This window comes from Camellia sinensis, chromosome 3 (assembly GCF_055761805.1).
Source record: "Camellia sinensis isolate YWXY chromosome 3, ASM5576180v1, whole genome shotgun sequence".
Classification (NCBI taxonomy): domain Eukaryota; kingdom Viridiplantae; phylum Streptophyta; class Magnoliopsida; order Ericales; family Theaceae; genus Camellia; species Camellia sinensis.
This window is the reverse complement of record NC_138963.1, coordinates 185194580-185210710: the sequence shown is the minus strand read 5'-3', so window position 1 is coordinate 185210710 and position 16131 is coordinate 185194580. Positions and strand designations below refer to the sequence as shown.

The following is a 16131-nucleotide window of genomic DNA, read 5'->3' as shown; positions in this document are numbered from 1 at the left end:
AGCGACAATTTATAAAAATCATGACAAAAGAAAGTCACTAATTGTCAATTTTTAGCGACATATATAAAAAATTGTCACGAAAAAATTATTTTTAGCGACAATTTTACGCAGACTTATTTTCAATAGGACTTGATGGGAATTAAGTCCAACTATTAGGATCTATTGGTAGTTTACCCAAGAAAAATATTCATACCTAGATCTCGATTAGCACATATGACTGTAAACCTTGTGGTGGTGATACCACAGAGCAACTCATCAATAGCTATAGGCTAGGGCTAGGGCTCCACATCGATTGAGTCGCCATCGGTTTGATTAATTTGATGGTGGGTCCACCGTCGTTCTATGGAAACAAGCCGACCATGCTTGATCTTCTTAGGCTGGGGATTAGAGTTGGTGGAGCCTCCACTACTGGCTTTTCGGCTTTGTTTACTTCCATTGGAGATGGGCTTGATGTTGCGGTGGCCAGTGGCGGAGCCAGGAAATTAAGTTAGAGGGGGTAATTATTAATTATAATTTGTTATTTTAAAAAAATCATGATCAATATTAAGATAAGAATAATTTTATGAGCTAAATTTAAGCATAACAAATTCAAAATCATTATTAATAGGAACAAATCAAAATTCTATAATAGTGTGTAATACATCGGTGCGGGATGGTAATATAAGTTTGTAATTTTGGCTCAAAAAATTACCAGGTTTCAAAATTCCTAATTTTAGAAAATAAAAACACATCATTTATAGCACAAAATATTATAAAATCTATTTAATTTTTATTTGACAAAAATATTGAACAAGTCTTATTGGTTATAAATGATGTGTTTTGAACGTAAATTATTACATAGTTTTCGAGTACCATATGGTGTTGCCTATGTGATGCTCAAAATATGAGAAATCACAAATTACACTAAATAGTTTCTCAACTACATCAAAATAATGACTTAATTATATTCAATCTATAAGATTTTGTACTACATTATTGGTTTAAACTACTACGTAAATACATTTTGTATATGCCCACACAACAAAAACAAAAAAATTTCAAAATTGGAAACATCTGAAAAAAAATGAGTTGATAATATTGAAAACATCTGTAAAATTGTAATTGGAAACATCTAGTAAATTGTAAACATCTGTAAAATTTTTAGTGACCAAAATTTGGTCGTAGATGTTAAAGCGACCCTGTTTTGAATGTTATTGAAGTAAATTTTGATACAATACCGACCACAAACAGTTTTGTAGGGAAAAAATTGCCCTATATCAACCGAGTGAATTTTTCAAACTCTTTATACAGTCACTCCCGCACACCACTCCCGCGCACCACTCCTCATATGCACCCCATCGTCGATTCTCCTGCTCGATTGCAGTCAACAAAGTCGCTCCTCCTCCGTCATCGCAGTCGCCTGTGTCGATTTTTCAACCAAGCATCAGCGACGCTTCGAGAAGTACTTGGGCCTCCATTGTTAGGTATGTATTTGTATCTCTGTCTTTGTCTCTCTCTCTCTCTCTCAATCTTTGTAGTTGTGTTCCATTACTCCTCTTACTCACATGGTTGCTTTCTCTTTTCGCACCTAATAGCACCACCATCACCATCTTTCTACTATAACCAGTTCGCCTATCTTCAAACAACCCCGACATCAAGTATGGGTCCTCTCTCTCTCTGTCGCTCAATTTCTCTATTTTCCTTTGTTTTCCCTATTTGTCAAAACCAATTTTTTTGAAAATCCCTAATTTTAAAGCCCTATTGAGTGAATGTTTGAAGGGATGGACTAAAATCATACTCACCAGATAATGCAAACAATGAAAACTGATATATATATATATGTATATTCTTGTTCGTTTTGGTTGGGATGACAGAACACATGCAAGTATACCATATCCCCTTCATATAATTTGCTTATTAGTTGGGAATTTTGTGTATCACTGTTTGTATGATCTGGGTTATTGCATGATCATTAATAAACAAAGCTGTGCTAAGTTGAGTTGAGTTAGAGGTCTTTATTTTCTCTGATTCAATCAAAAGAATTTATTTTTGTTGAACTTTGCAATGATTTCGATTGTTTGGTTTGTTTTTGTAAAGTTAATGTATCTTTGTGCTTCTAGTTTATTGCATAACGTTTCTTGAGCAAGCTTTTTATTATGTATACATTTTCATCAAGTGAATTTTGAGCATATTTGATAAGGGTAGTACGTTGATATAGTGGATTTGTTTGGTGATTTCATTAGAACCTACTTCTTTAGGGATCCGATTGGTTGTACACTATCGAGGTTAATTATTATTTATTGGCTATGAATTGGATGACTTGTGAGTTAGGATGATGGTTACCTTGAAAAGGCATTTCATGTGTGGTGGCAATTTACTTAATAGTGTGTAATGGTTCAATTATAAATCTGTCGGACGTGTGGCATTATTGGCCAAGCCCCAACAAAAGACTGAGATTTCAGATGTGTTATTGCCTTTTAAATGTTGAAAAATTTGAAGTGGTTTGAATTCCTACCCCTCAACAAAACAAAACCAAGAAATTTAGATATTTCATTTCATTTCTCTTTTCTTTCTTTCATAATCACTTTGACTTTCCTTTTCTTTTTACTTAACTAATCCAAGTTTCTAAACATATGCACAACAACTTATATGCTACCAAGTCGTAGGCACATCGCAAAAAATAAGTTAAAATTGCTATACATACCAAACCTGTAGGTTATTGCCTGGATGGGACTAATTAGGTGTACTTGTTGCAGTCCATCATTGATTTTTTAAATATGTGACATTGATATTTAAGGATGAGCCCTGTTATGGTGCAATATGTTGATTCCGATTTTGTCTTAGTATGGAGATGCTCCAGAATGTTGTCTTGTTTCAATGTGTAAACTAATTATAAGATACATGGTATTGTCATTCTGATTGTGATTTAGCAACATAAGAAACAGTTGCATCATAATTTTTTCTTCCTTTACCAAATTGACATGCACAGAAACACAATAATGCTCTTTACATAGAACACACACACACATTAGTCACTTCTATTATTGTAAACTTCTTAACTACATAAGTTTTGAATAATGTGCCCTTGAGTGTGTGACTAATGAAAAAACGTTTTACTGAGGGAATTGATTTGGCGATTCTACATTTGCAAATGAAAGGATAAGTTTTATTATATGCCCTCTTTCCGAGCTACAAAGGCATGGTTGCACCCCTTCATGCAGTAGCCCAAAGTGATGAGAGTAGTTGTAGAGATGGCTAGAGACAAAAACAAAAACAATGTTAAAGCTAATAGCAGCATTAGTAGTACTAATAATGCTATTATTTGATGATTGCTGCAGTTGATGACATCAACAATTTTATAATCGATAGCATATTAAGGTTTTGTTGCCTTTTAAATGTATAAAAATTATAAGTGGTTTGAATTCCTACCCCTTTTCCCAAATTTTCAATTGTTTTTATACTTCTCTTAGCCTTTAGTCATTTTTCTTAGCATTCAATATGTAAGTGAATTCAAAAACAAATCTGGGCAAGGGTTTTAGTTAAAGTCTTAAATACTAAAGGATAAAAGTACCTTGTAGAAACTCACAGAGTCAGCACGGGGTGCTAGGTTTTAGTCGCTAATCAAAAACCTGACACTTTGTCTTGAAAATAAGCTTTCATTTGGGAAAACCATAAAATAGCCACAATTTTGGCCAAGAATCAGTATGAAAACATTAGTAAGAATAAAAGTAACTTGTAGAAACTTATAGAATAATCACGGTACTCAACATTGTAAAGTTAAGCTCCAACTTGCATTTATTGAACGCTTGAGCTTGGAAATAAGCACTTAGAGGGAAAAATCATAAAATAGCAAACCCTGAAATTATGTAAGTGGGAATTGAAAGAAGCAACATATAATGTATCAATCCAAATCATTGAAAATGAGTTGATGACATCTGTCAAAAAATAGTTTCCATTGTGTTTAGGGTTCAAGTAATTTGTGGATTCTGTTGTTATTGTGTTTTTTTGGCTCCAACTGGGAATGCTTTGTTGAAGTGTTGATCACCATTTTGTTTTGAGGTTTAGGCCAGCGCTAACAATGTGTTCATGCTGGTTGTGCCATGATTGTTACTGTCTTGGGGCTGGTTTGGTTATTGTATTTGTCTGCTGATTTGTGGTGCTTCTATGGCAGCTTTGATGTTATTGGTTTAGGTCTTAATTATTGTTTGGTGCTTTTAGCTCGACTCTGAAACAGGGGCAGCAGGGTTATAAGGTCTTAAGCAATGTAAAACATAACACCTTAGGCTGTATTGGCTGTGTCTCTGGCATACCTTTGTGCCATGGTGCCTATGTAGATGTATATATCAAATTTGCTATTTTGGTATCATGACAGCTTAAACAATTTTGAACAGGCTTCTTTTTATCTTTTTGGCTTTGCCAATATGGAGATTTTAGAGAGTATATGCTTCAAGTGTTTGCTTTGAGTTCAAGGTGTTTTTCTGTTGCAAAGGAGTTGTGTATATTACAACAGTTTAGTTGGTTATTATGTCTTCAACATGTGTCATTTTTTTCAGATCAAGCAGCACAGACCAAAGCATTCAATGAAATGAAGCAGACAGTCCCCTGAAATGAGTTCCCAAAAACTTGAATTATCACTATTTCTAGTACCAGAAAACTTGACTTATCAACCCTTGTTTTAATTGCAAGTTAATCCAAACATATGTCCACATAGGCCGAAAAGAAATTTTTCATAATTAAATGCACGCATGCGTATGTTGTTCACTTATTCTTCTTACTTATGTATTGATGTTTATGAATGATGTTTATGAATGAAGTTTCTTGTGGGTGTTATTTTTGGAGTCATAAGGTGCATTGATGTTTATGAATGAAATTTCTTCATTTCTTTAGAACCATAGACATTCATAGGTCACTAATATCATAGATTTCACCTAAACTACTTTATGAATTATGTTACCAGCGTTGACAAAAACAATTAATTGTGAAAGTCAATAATTTATTATTGCTATTGTTGCTGCCCATTTGCTTGGCCTTTTCTAGGGCCATATTACTAGGCTATAAAACCACCAAATGGGCCCATTTTTTTTTTCACGTAGAAAATAAACGTTTAGCATGTTTAGGGTAGTTTATTACACTTTCTCTAATATTTTCAAACCCTAATTAATGTAATGGTTGTCTTTAACCTTTCAGATGGCCCAAATAGACAAGGGTTGGATGACAATAAAAAATAGATTAAGCAGTAAGGAGTATAAAAAACGGGTGAATTCATTTATTGAATTTGTGAAGATAAATGTAGGCTTTGAGGATAAGATCCGGTGTCCATGTATCGATTGCTTGAATGACAAAATACATACAAGCCACGTGGTAAAGATTCATTTGATTCGAAGAGGGATATCTCTTTCTTACGAGACTTGGGTGCACCATGGGGAACTTGTTCCCGTGGCTCAACCTCTCATACCGAATGAAGGTCACTATGTCATATATAGTGAAATTATAGGGGAAGATAAGGATGTCGGGGATGATTTGCCTACTATGTAGGAAGAGGTTTGTAGGGGTTTTGCAATGGGTAAGGAAGGGGACGAATTACCTGCTAGTTTTGAGAATGTGGAGGGGCGCAACTTTGATAAATTATTTGAAGATGCTCAACGTAAACTATACCCGGACTGCACAAGTTTCACTGTGTTGTCATTGGTTATTAAGATGCTTCACATTAAGGTGTACAACAAGTGGAGCAATAACTCATTTGATATGGTTATGAAAGTTTTCAAGGCTACTCTACCCGAGTGTGATGAGACTGTTCTATGGACCATATATGTCGCCAAAAAATTCTTACATGACTTGGGTTTGGGCTACGTTCCCATTCATGCGTGTAGGTATGACTGTGCATTATTTTGGAAGGAGAATGCAAATCTTCATAATTGCCCCAAGTGTAAAGAGCCTAGATACAAGTTGGACAACGAAAAGGGTAAGAAGATCCCTCATAAGATATTGAGGTACTTTCTGTTGACACCAAGATTGAAGAGATTGTATATGTCCAAGAAAATCGCTACACATATGAGATGGCACAAGGAGAAACATCTGGATAATGGAATATTGAGGCATCCAGCTAATGCTGAGGCATGGAAAGAGTTTGATCGGCAACATCCTATGTTCGCCATGGATCCATGAAATGTAAGGCTAGGGCTCGCTACCGATGGTTTCAATCCATTTGGAAATATAAGCACATCATACAGTATGTGGCCCGTTGTCCTAATGCCTTACAACCTTCCACCGTGGAAGTGTATGAAAGAGCCTTTCTCCATGATGTCATTGCTTATTCCTGGACGATCGGCACTTGGAAGAGATATTGATATTTACTTACAGCCATTAGTTGATGAGTTGAAGGAGTTATGGAGGGATGGGGTGCAAACTTATGATGCCAAAAATGAACAATCATTTAGAATGCATGCTGCAGTGATGTGGACCATCAACGGCTTCCCTGCATATGGTAACATGTCCCGGTGGACTACCAAAGGTTATTTGGCTTGTCCCACTTGTAACAAGGATGCATCATCACAAAGGTTAACAAGTAAGATAGCGTACATGGGTGCTCGGCGTTACTTGCCCGAGAACCATAGATGGCGAAGGAGCAAGTTGTTTAACGGACAAAGTGAGGTTAGGTGCAGACCTGTGGAGTTATCAGGGGAGCAAATATTAGAGCAGATTGAGACTGGGACATACAAGCCATTTGGAAAACATCCAAATAACAAGAAAAGACAAAGGAACGAAAATCCAGTGTTCAATTGGACAAAGAGAAGCATTATGTTTGAGTTGCCTTACTGGAAGACGCTTAAGCTTCGATACAACCTTGATGTCATGCACATAGAGAAGAACATTTGTGACAATTTGATGGGGACACTATTAAATGTTGGTGGGAAGAACAAGGACACAGAAAAAGCATGGATTGATTTGGCAAAATTTAAAAATTAGGAAGGAGTCACACCTACAGAGGCGTGAAGATGGGTCATTTGTGAAGCCGCTAGCTGTGTACACATTATTCACGAAAGAAAGACAAGGCATTTGTGCTTTTTTGAAATCAATCAAGTATCCTGACGGTTATGCAGAAAACATCTCCAATTGCGTGAATGCTGATAGTGGCAAAATCTCAGGCCTCAAAAGTCATGATTGCCATTTGCTTGTACAACGACTACTTTCGGTTGGGATGCGTGGGTATCTTAACAATGCAATTGGTACGACTCTTTTTGAGTTAGGAAATTTCTTTCAACAATTGTGTTCAAAGACGTTGAAGGTGACAGATTTAGAGAAACTACAGGATCAAAGCGTACTTGTACTTTGCAAGCTTGAGAAGATTTTCCCTCCAACTTTCTTTGATGTCATGGTTCACTTGGTTGTTCATTTGCCGCGCGAGGCTATACTTGGAGGGCCAGTGCAATATCGATGGATGTACCCAATTGAACGGTAATTATTTATGCTTTTACCATATCACGCTCATCAACTGTTAATGGTAGTCCATATTGTTGTTTAGTATGGACATAGTAAAATTTTTCCCTCTTGTAGGCTACTTGGAATTCTAAAAGGATTTGTTGCCAATAAAGCTCATCCTGAAGGTTCAATTACGGAGGCATACATTTCCAAAGAGTGTACAACTTTTTGCTCGATGTATTTTGATGGAATTGAAACAGTGTTTAATCGAGATGAAAGTAATGATGACGGTGGTGACCACGGTTCAGAGTTAGCCATCTTCTCTCAAAAGGTTTGTCCATTTGGTCTAATCAGTAGGGTACCAGATGTGTCTGTCAACGAATGAGAGATTGCTCACTGGTTTGTCTTGTACAATAGCTTTGAAGTGGAACAGTATGTAGAGTAAGTTTTCACAGTAGAAAGAATTTACAGAGCAAATTTAAGTTTGTCCAATTATTCGTAATTATCTCTCTTACTTATCTACTCTTCTTATTAACTAGGGAACACTAGAACATTTTGCAAAATGGAAGTACATGTGACACCACAAAGAGGCAACGAGATGAATTTCCTAAGTGGTTCAAAGAACATGTAAGACATCTATTTATCAAACATTTGAGCACATTATGCTATAATCACCTTCAAGAAAGTAACATAACAAGTATTGCTTATGTAGATAAATCAGTTGCGGAATCAAGGGTCGCCGGAAGCAACCGATGAATTGTGGTCGTTGGCGAACGGTCCTAGTGCAATAGTCAACACATATTCAGGATGTGTTTCTAATGGTGTTCGATTTCATACCATTGACCGTGATAACCGTCGTAAAACTCAAAACAGTGGGTTGGTTGTAGAAGGGGAGCATAAGGGTCGTTCAATGTATTTCTACGGTTACTTGAGCAAAGTGTGGGAAATGACATATCTGTTTAGACATCGAGTTGTTTTGTATAAATGTGAATGGTATAACACCGGTAGCAAGAAGACTTGTCTCACGCATACACATGTCACAAGTGTTGATGTAAAAAGTCGATGGTATGAACATTACCCCTTCATATTTCCAGCTCAAGTAGAATAAGTATTCTACGTTAATGATACCAACTTAGGTGGGAATTGGAAAGTTGTAGAACGATTCCACCATCGAGGAATCTGGAATGTGCCAGAGATGGATGGTGTACCTGATGATGTTCTCAATAGTGTGTTCCAACAAGACGAAACCACTGAGGTTGTAACATTTGTGGACGACAATGGTATGCAATTTGAAGGCGGTGGCGATGAAGGGGTTTTGTGTAGAGATGATATTGAATGTGAAATTATTCCAAATACAATGGTTTTCCAATCTCGTAGTCAAACACAAGTCGAGGGTGTTGATGATGCTTTCATTTGTGATAGCGACGCAGATGACTTCATTGAGGATGATGATGATCAAGAAGAAGACGAATTTGACATTGTTTAACTATGTAAAGCATGACGTAGAACCTTCATGTATTTATTTAGTACACACTAATTGCGGAGATACTACCATAGTTTTTGTTATCTATATCGTCAATATCACTTGCAAATTTACATAGATGGATTAATATATATATATGAAATTAAGATGCTTCATGAATGTTCATTTATTACATAAATGTTTGTTAATTATCAATCTTGATGTATATGTCTATACGCATTAAAAATTTGTGCTTATCCATGTGCTCATTGTTCTCTTTGCCTTTGATTATGTCAAAATGTAACAGAATGGCTCCTGCGAAAAAGATGCGCCGTATTCCTTTACCAAAGAGGGCATTAATTAAACCATACTCATCCCCGACTGATACACCTACACCTGCTCTTGAAGGTGTTGCAGTAGATGGATCTCAGACTATTGCACCATCTCCGTCTCAAAGTAATGCATTGTCAAGATCTGAGACTGTTGCACCATCTCCATCTGAAACTAATGCACGAGCTGATCCATTTATGCAATATCAATGGACTGTTGCTGATCCAGCAACAAAAGGGGCTATTGTACAAGCTGTCCGGGTATGATTCAATTGTTTTCATAGTGTGGATGATGGAAACAGTCCTGTTTTCATTTGTATATAGGAGCTCATTTGTTTTCTTTGTTTACTTTGTTGGTTATGAAAGCTTGAAAAAGTCTAATTACACATTCACATGCAAACATGTCAAGCCTTAGTTAACATCTGGTAACAATATAATCATTCTGGACAAAACTATCGACACTCCAAGTCTAAACCCCCAGCCAGCTGACAGAACCAAATAATGGTCATGCCCAGCTCTGTCCACACCAGTTTGGCAGAAAAAAATTAGGATCTTTAACAGTTAGAACTTTCTCTGTCATATCAAAAATTAGGATCTTTAACCGTTAGAATTTTCTATATTTTATAATAGAAATTAATGTATCACATCTATAAGGGTAATAATAAAAATAAAAAGTATAAAATATGGAATTTAGGATTTGATGGATTAACTCTCCCAAGTAATAAGATTTATTGTTGAGATACAAAAATATGCATAAAACTAATTAGGATACAAGTATGTAAAAATGTATTTACTATTAAATTGCCTTTAAAGGAAAAAAAAAAAAACAGCTTACTGCTAATACATTGGAGAATTTGTTCCTTAACTCCCATGAAGAAGGTTTTGATTTGATGAATGTTTTCCAATAAAATAAGACAAACTCATCTCTTTTTTGTCTTTTTTTTTGTCTTTTTTTTTGTCTTTTTTTTGTCTTTTTTTCCTTTTGTAGCTTTAAGGCAAACTCATAATCAGTAGCACACTTGGCTCAAATTGAATAATAGTTTAGTTATTGTTAAAGAACATTCTTTTAGTAGGATTTAGGAGCTTAGTAGGTGAATGCAACTAATCATTTTTTTACTGTAGGACTTGAATAATTTCATGGAATGTGAATTGCTGTTGTGTTTAGAGTGAGAACATGATTAGGTGTTGTGTACTCAAGAAATGTGTAGTGGATCATATGCTCATTTCAGTCACTCAGTTGGAGTGTAGTAATTAATTTTCATATATCCACAAAACATGATTAGTTCAAAAGCTGCTGTATGCTTATGCTGGCTTTAACATTTAGAATGAAGGGATTGGGTTAGGAGTTAGATTCATATTAGTGTTGATCCAAACGTATAATGGCCTAATTTTGCCTTTTTTTTACACGCATCTGTCCAAAACATGGAGGGTACTCATTATCGATTTATGGAGACATATTACATGTTGTTGGGATCAAAACGAGTAAGCTTTTGATTTTATAGTGTGAACCTGTGTCTTTTTCATTTTTGTTAGGTATGGGCCTTAATAAAATGAGTAAAGATTCACAAAATGAACCTACCATGTCAAGAGTGAATCAAATGGAGGGCTGAGTGAACTGAGACTTGGATTCACAAAATGAACTGATTGCTTCAAATGAACTCTTCACACTCTCTTCTTTGGATTCTCTACTAGTGGTCTGGTCTTTTGTATCTACAATGAAAATGATTTTCACAGACATATACATAGACTAAACTATTGAAATTTGGGCATGGTAGTTAAATTAGGCTCTTTAACAGTTATGTCAAGCCTTAGTTAACAGTGCTGTTTTCATGTGCATATAGGAGCTAATTTGTTTTCTTTGTTTACTTTGTTGGTTATGAAAGCTTGAAAAAGTCTAATTACACATTCACATGCAAAGTGTTTAAAAGCAAAACCAACAGTCATGTCAAGCCACAGTTAACATCTGGTAACAATATAATCATTCTGGACAAAACTATCGACACTCTAAAGTCCAAACCCCAACCAGCTGACAGAACCAAATAATTGTCATGCCCAGCTCTGTCCACACTAGTTTGGCAGAAAAAAAAAATTAGGATCTTTAACAGTTACAACTTTCTCTGTCATATCAACAAAATATGCATATTGGCCTTCTCTTCAAACAACAGATGAAACTCAGAGGCTATTTTCTTCCTTCTAATCTATCAATCAAGCAACGTCTCACTTCCCCTTTAAAATTGGCTCTAATGTGCTATGCAGTTTCCTAAGACCCAAATTTTTACTTATCTCATAAAAGGCAGTTAATTCACAAATTTCACATCTCTCTCTCTCTCTCTCTCTCTCTCACACACACACACACACACACACACACGCACACGCGCACACACACACACACACACACACACACACACACACACACAAAATAAAGGTCTTTCCATGTATCAATAACTTCTTGTAACCTGTTATTCTACAAAGTGGTGACAGGGAAAATCATTGCCATTTTACTATGTGATTCTATAAAGAGATATTATCAGAAAAAGTGACTCAACATCTTACCTATTATGGATTATTTTCAATTGCATCAGAAAATTCACTATTAGAAACACTGTGAAACAAAACCAAGGCATAAAATGGCATGCAAATGAACATATTTAACTGAAGGGACAAACCTGAAGTTCATGCCCAATGCTGAACATATCGAGTAAAAAAACAGAGATAGAAAATAGTATCAAAAGAAAACAAGTAATGGGAAAACAACCACAAATCTTTTCCATATCTAATGGGTAAAAAAGAGTATACATCTTGTTCAAGTGCAAAGCGACGCTCATGAAAATCTTGCTTCCTTCTCTCCAAGCTAGCCTGTAAAATAGCATTTCCTCTAGCCTAACACAAATGGTAGCCAAATTTTGTTTTTGCAATCCAGTGTCATAAGTCATTCTTTGTAATTTCAAGCCTTTGGATAGCCAGTCTACAAACAAGTCATCAAATCTATTTGTTAATAGATAGGTTTCTATATCTATATATACATATATACACACAAAAGGTATTGCACCATAGAGCAAAGCCATGACAATTAACTTGTGTTTAACATTAAAATAATATGGTCAACAAATTCTTTCTTCACATATTGAACTATGAAAGTGGTGGATCATATATTATGGCAAGACTATAGGGAGTCTTCTCCCTCATTTAAACTAGTATAATGACACCATTTTAAGGTTTTCTCACTCTTGACATATTTTCAGCTTTGACATTACATCAGTTAAGTTACTTATTTGGTTTGTATTGATTGTAGGATAAATTTGAGATTGGGGAGAATTACGAGGAGAATTCACTATCCCATCAAGTTATGGAAAATAAGTGTTACATAAAGATTGTAAGGTATGTTATGATTTAGTTATTAGTTAGAACTATTATCATTGTTTAACTATATATGTAACAAACCCTTACAATATGGATTACGTAGTGTCGCTACGACATCGGCAAACTTAATAGGAGCAAGCTACCCTACAATCACACTAGTGGGTCACGATCTTTTCCGGCGGCGATGAGCATTGCGGTGAGATGTGTGTCATTGATTTTATTAACTTTATCCACACTTATTTCATATGTTATCATATTAATGAAGGAGTGTTGATCTCAGTGTTTGGCATATCACAGGTGAAGGAAAACGGTGGCTTGTTGCCAGATATTTGCGTTTTCTACAAGGACACTCATCAAAACAAGAAGACAAAAGAATGGATTGATCCTATATGTGGTGATTTACATGCAAGTATTCCAATCATTTGGACATTTATAGTAACTACTGTGTTTGATTTATATTAACAATATTCCAATGTCACAATTACAGGAGCAAATGACGATGGTGTGGGATGAGTCTATCGAGTCTAGAACGCCTATGACACAAGAGGATATATCAAGAGTGGTTCTTGGGAAGAAGAAGGGATACTTGAGAGGTTTTGGGGTCGGACCAAAGCCCTCGTCCTGTGATTTTGGGTCGAATGCAGCATCACAAGCACGTGAGGAGCACTTGAAAAGGCTTACATCCGAGTTGGAGATACTGCGTGCGGAGTAGCAGAGTGACAGTGAGGAGCATCAAAAAAAGGAAGAGGAGCAACAAATAAAAGATGCAGAGAATGCAAGACAACGTTAGGAGATGCAGGGGCAGATTTTTGGACTTCAAGGCATGTTGGCGCAAGTTTTGGAAATGCTCAATCCACCAAAGTCCCCACCGTAGCTACTCATGGTAATGGGTAAGTGTGTTAAACTAGATTGCATTATATTTATGTTCAAAGTGAAGGCAAATAAACGTGTTCTAAGAATACTAGAGAACAAATTGTGAGGCAAAAATGGGAAAATAGCCCATTCGAGGGCAAAAAATGGAAACAGCACCGAAACAGCCTCAATATTGTAATGGTCACGTCAACGTACATTAAAAAAAAGGTGTGAGAGGAAGCGACACATCGATTGGACACATGGTTAAAGAGTTAGTCAAAAAAATGTGAGGAAAAAGGCGAAAACAGGTCATTTGGGGGCAACATAAACAAAGAAACCCCCAAACATCCTGGAGATCATCACAGTCAGCTCCAACTAGATTAAAGAAACTTATGGGAGCAAGTGGTGTGTCGATAGGACGCACGGTTAGAAATGTAGACCAAAAAATGTTATAAAAAAGCAAAATGGGGCCATTTGGGGCCAACTTAAACAAAAAAACCCCAAGCATCCCACAGATCATCGTAGTCACCTCCGCCTAGATTAAAGAAACTTGTGAGAGCAAGCGATGTGTCGATAGGACGCACGGTTATAAATGTATACCAAAAAATGTGAGGAAAAAGGCGAAAACGGGCCATTTGGGGGACACATAAACAAAAAAAACCCCAAACATCCTGGAGATCATCACGGTCACCTCCCACTAGATTAAAGAAACTTGTGGGACCAAGTGGTGTGTCGATAGGACTAGGGTTGTGGATATATATTTGATATTAATGTATGCATGCATGCTTAGGTTGTTAAGAGATGATCAACAAAATACTTTACATGCTGGATCAGAGTCATGTGCATCTTTGATATCCCAATATTTTTGATTTGGGGTTTCCTTTTTCAGCTGAGAAAATGGAGTTCACAGTACTTCAACGTTGGTCTTTATGTTTCTTATGGCACAGTCACTGTATTTATTGATCATTTTAGTACAGCTGAATAGTAGATCAAAGGCAAACTTTGCATAACGGCCCAAATGAAAGATCTTAGGTGTTATCTGTTGATCAATGGAAATTATTCAGATTGTATTTGCGTTCAACCAGCAAGGATATATCCCAATTAGATTGAGACACCCTTCACAAATCCCATTGTAACAGCTCCAGTAGCACAAAGCAACAATTACAATTTATAACAGCACATGAGGTAAAAACACATTAACCACAAGACCCATCAACAACTTAGCATCAAACTCTTCACAACCCTTGACTCCCAAAAACACTTTGCCTTACCTCAATGCAAAATAAGTAGCATCAAAAATATGAGTAGAAGGTAAGTGTTTTAATTTTTTGTCTGGTGTTAGTGGGTAATATGCTTACGATACAGAGAAGGGTTTGTTGTTTTGCTGGAGCTTGTGTTGATAAAAAGTGGTATTTTGCTGGTATTTGTCTGTGTTTCCCATGGCTAGGCATTTTTAGTCATCATGAAGGATCCCTTTTGTGTTTTTGAATTGTTCTCATACCTTGGTGTTCCTTTCATCTTCTTTCTTTTAATGTTAGAATTGATATATACATATGAATAGTCTATACCTTGGCTAGGCATTTGTTAATGTTTCCTTTAATAGGAAAGAAGATGATGTTAATGGTGTTTAACTATTGTAAAGTTGAACAATAGTTAGAATTGATATATACATATGAATGATGTTTTATTTACAAAATGGCATGGATAGCCATTTAATTTGTTAATGTTTTCTTTACTTTCCACTAAATTTTTTTTCATTTTTTGTCCAACTTTACAATAAAGTGATGTGCAAATGTTTTCAACAAAAAGTTGCCTGACATTATTTCTCATTTTCTTTGGAACAGATGGATGATCTCGTGCACGAAGCTAAATTGTATATGACTAATTGGCACTATAAGCATTTTTGGAAGGAATATATATATTTGAATAGATGTATGTATGGAAAAGATTTAGGTGGACTAGTAGTTATATTTTTGGATAGACTAGTAGTTATATTTTTGGATGGATGTGTATGGAAAATATTTGGGTAGATTACTAGTGTTTATATTTTTTGATAGATGCGCATGGATAACAATTTAAAACATAATAACAAATAAATGGTACGTTTTAAACTGTTATGTTAGATGGATGTGACTTGGATGATTATATAGATTACAAGTGGATTTTTAATTGGAGGAATATGTAGTTTGAAATTACTTGTGGATGAAAACTTATAATAGTTGATGACTTTCATTAAACAGGTTCAAGATTGGATGATTTATGTATTTTGTTGAATGTTTATGATTCAGTTGATTTGAATGATCCTTGCAAATTACATATTATATTGAATGGATTGGATGAATTATTATGAATTACAGGTTTATTTTGTTTGATGTTGGCGACCAAATTTTGAATTTGTTTGTTTGGTTTTGGCAACCAATTGATTAGTCGGGAAAGATAACTAATACTTTTGCCAACTAAATAAGGTAGACAAGAGGGTACATTTGGCGACTAAATAATTAGTCGTTAAAATCATTAATTTTGGCGGCAAAAGGATTTCGTTGCTAATAGGTCAATTGCTGACTAAAGTTTTAGTTGCGCAAACATTCTTTTTCGCGACTAACATGTTTGGTGGTGGAGGAATGTGACAATTGGCGACCAAACTTTTTAATCGCGGAATGTGACAATTGGCAACCAAAATTTTTGGTCGCCAAAACGGGCCACAATTGCCAACCAAACTTTTTGGTCGTG

General features: G+C 35.7%; 2 protein-coding genes across 5 annotated transcripts; both read left to right on the top strand.

Moving 5' to 3' along the window:
• On the top strand, positions 1–15652 carry LOC114301186 (uncharacterized). 4 transcript variants are annotated; one of them, XM_082921634.1, is made up of 8 exons: positions 1285–1463; positions 1575–1637; positions 9168–9450; positions 12482–12567; positions 12653–12745; positions 12847–12954; positions 13037–13439; positions 15246–15652. In XM_082921634.1, exons 3-5 carry the CDS (start codon positions 9169–9171, stop codon positions 12735–12737), a joined length of 453 nt encoding a protein of 150 aa, XP_082777760.1. In that variant the 5' UTR covers positions 1285–1463; positions 1575–1637; position 9168; the 3' UTR covers positions 12738–12745; positions 12847–12954; positions 13037–13439; positions 15246–15652. The 4 variants fall into 4 exon arrangements, with proteins under 4 accessions (XP_028101909.1, XP_082777759.1, XP_082777761.1 ...); XM_028246108.2 differs by lacking the exon at positions 1575–1637 and having other exon boundaries at positions 1–1463; positions 12830–12954; XM_082921633.1 differs by lacking the exon at positions 1575–1637 and having other exon boundaries at positions 1101–1463.
• On the top strand, positions 6229–8884 carry LOC114279671 (uncharacterized). Its single transcript, XM_082918682.1, has 5 exons — positions 6229–6882; positions 6965–7434; positions 7534–7729; positions 8111–8321; positions 8535–8884. The coding sequence occupies exons 1-5, from the start codon at positions 6229–6231 to the stop codon at positions 8882–8884; spliced, it is 1881 nt and encodes a 626-aa protein (XP_082774808.1).
• Positions 15653–16131: the final 479 nt, after the last annotated feature.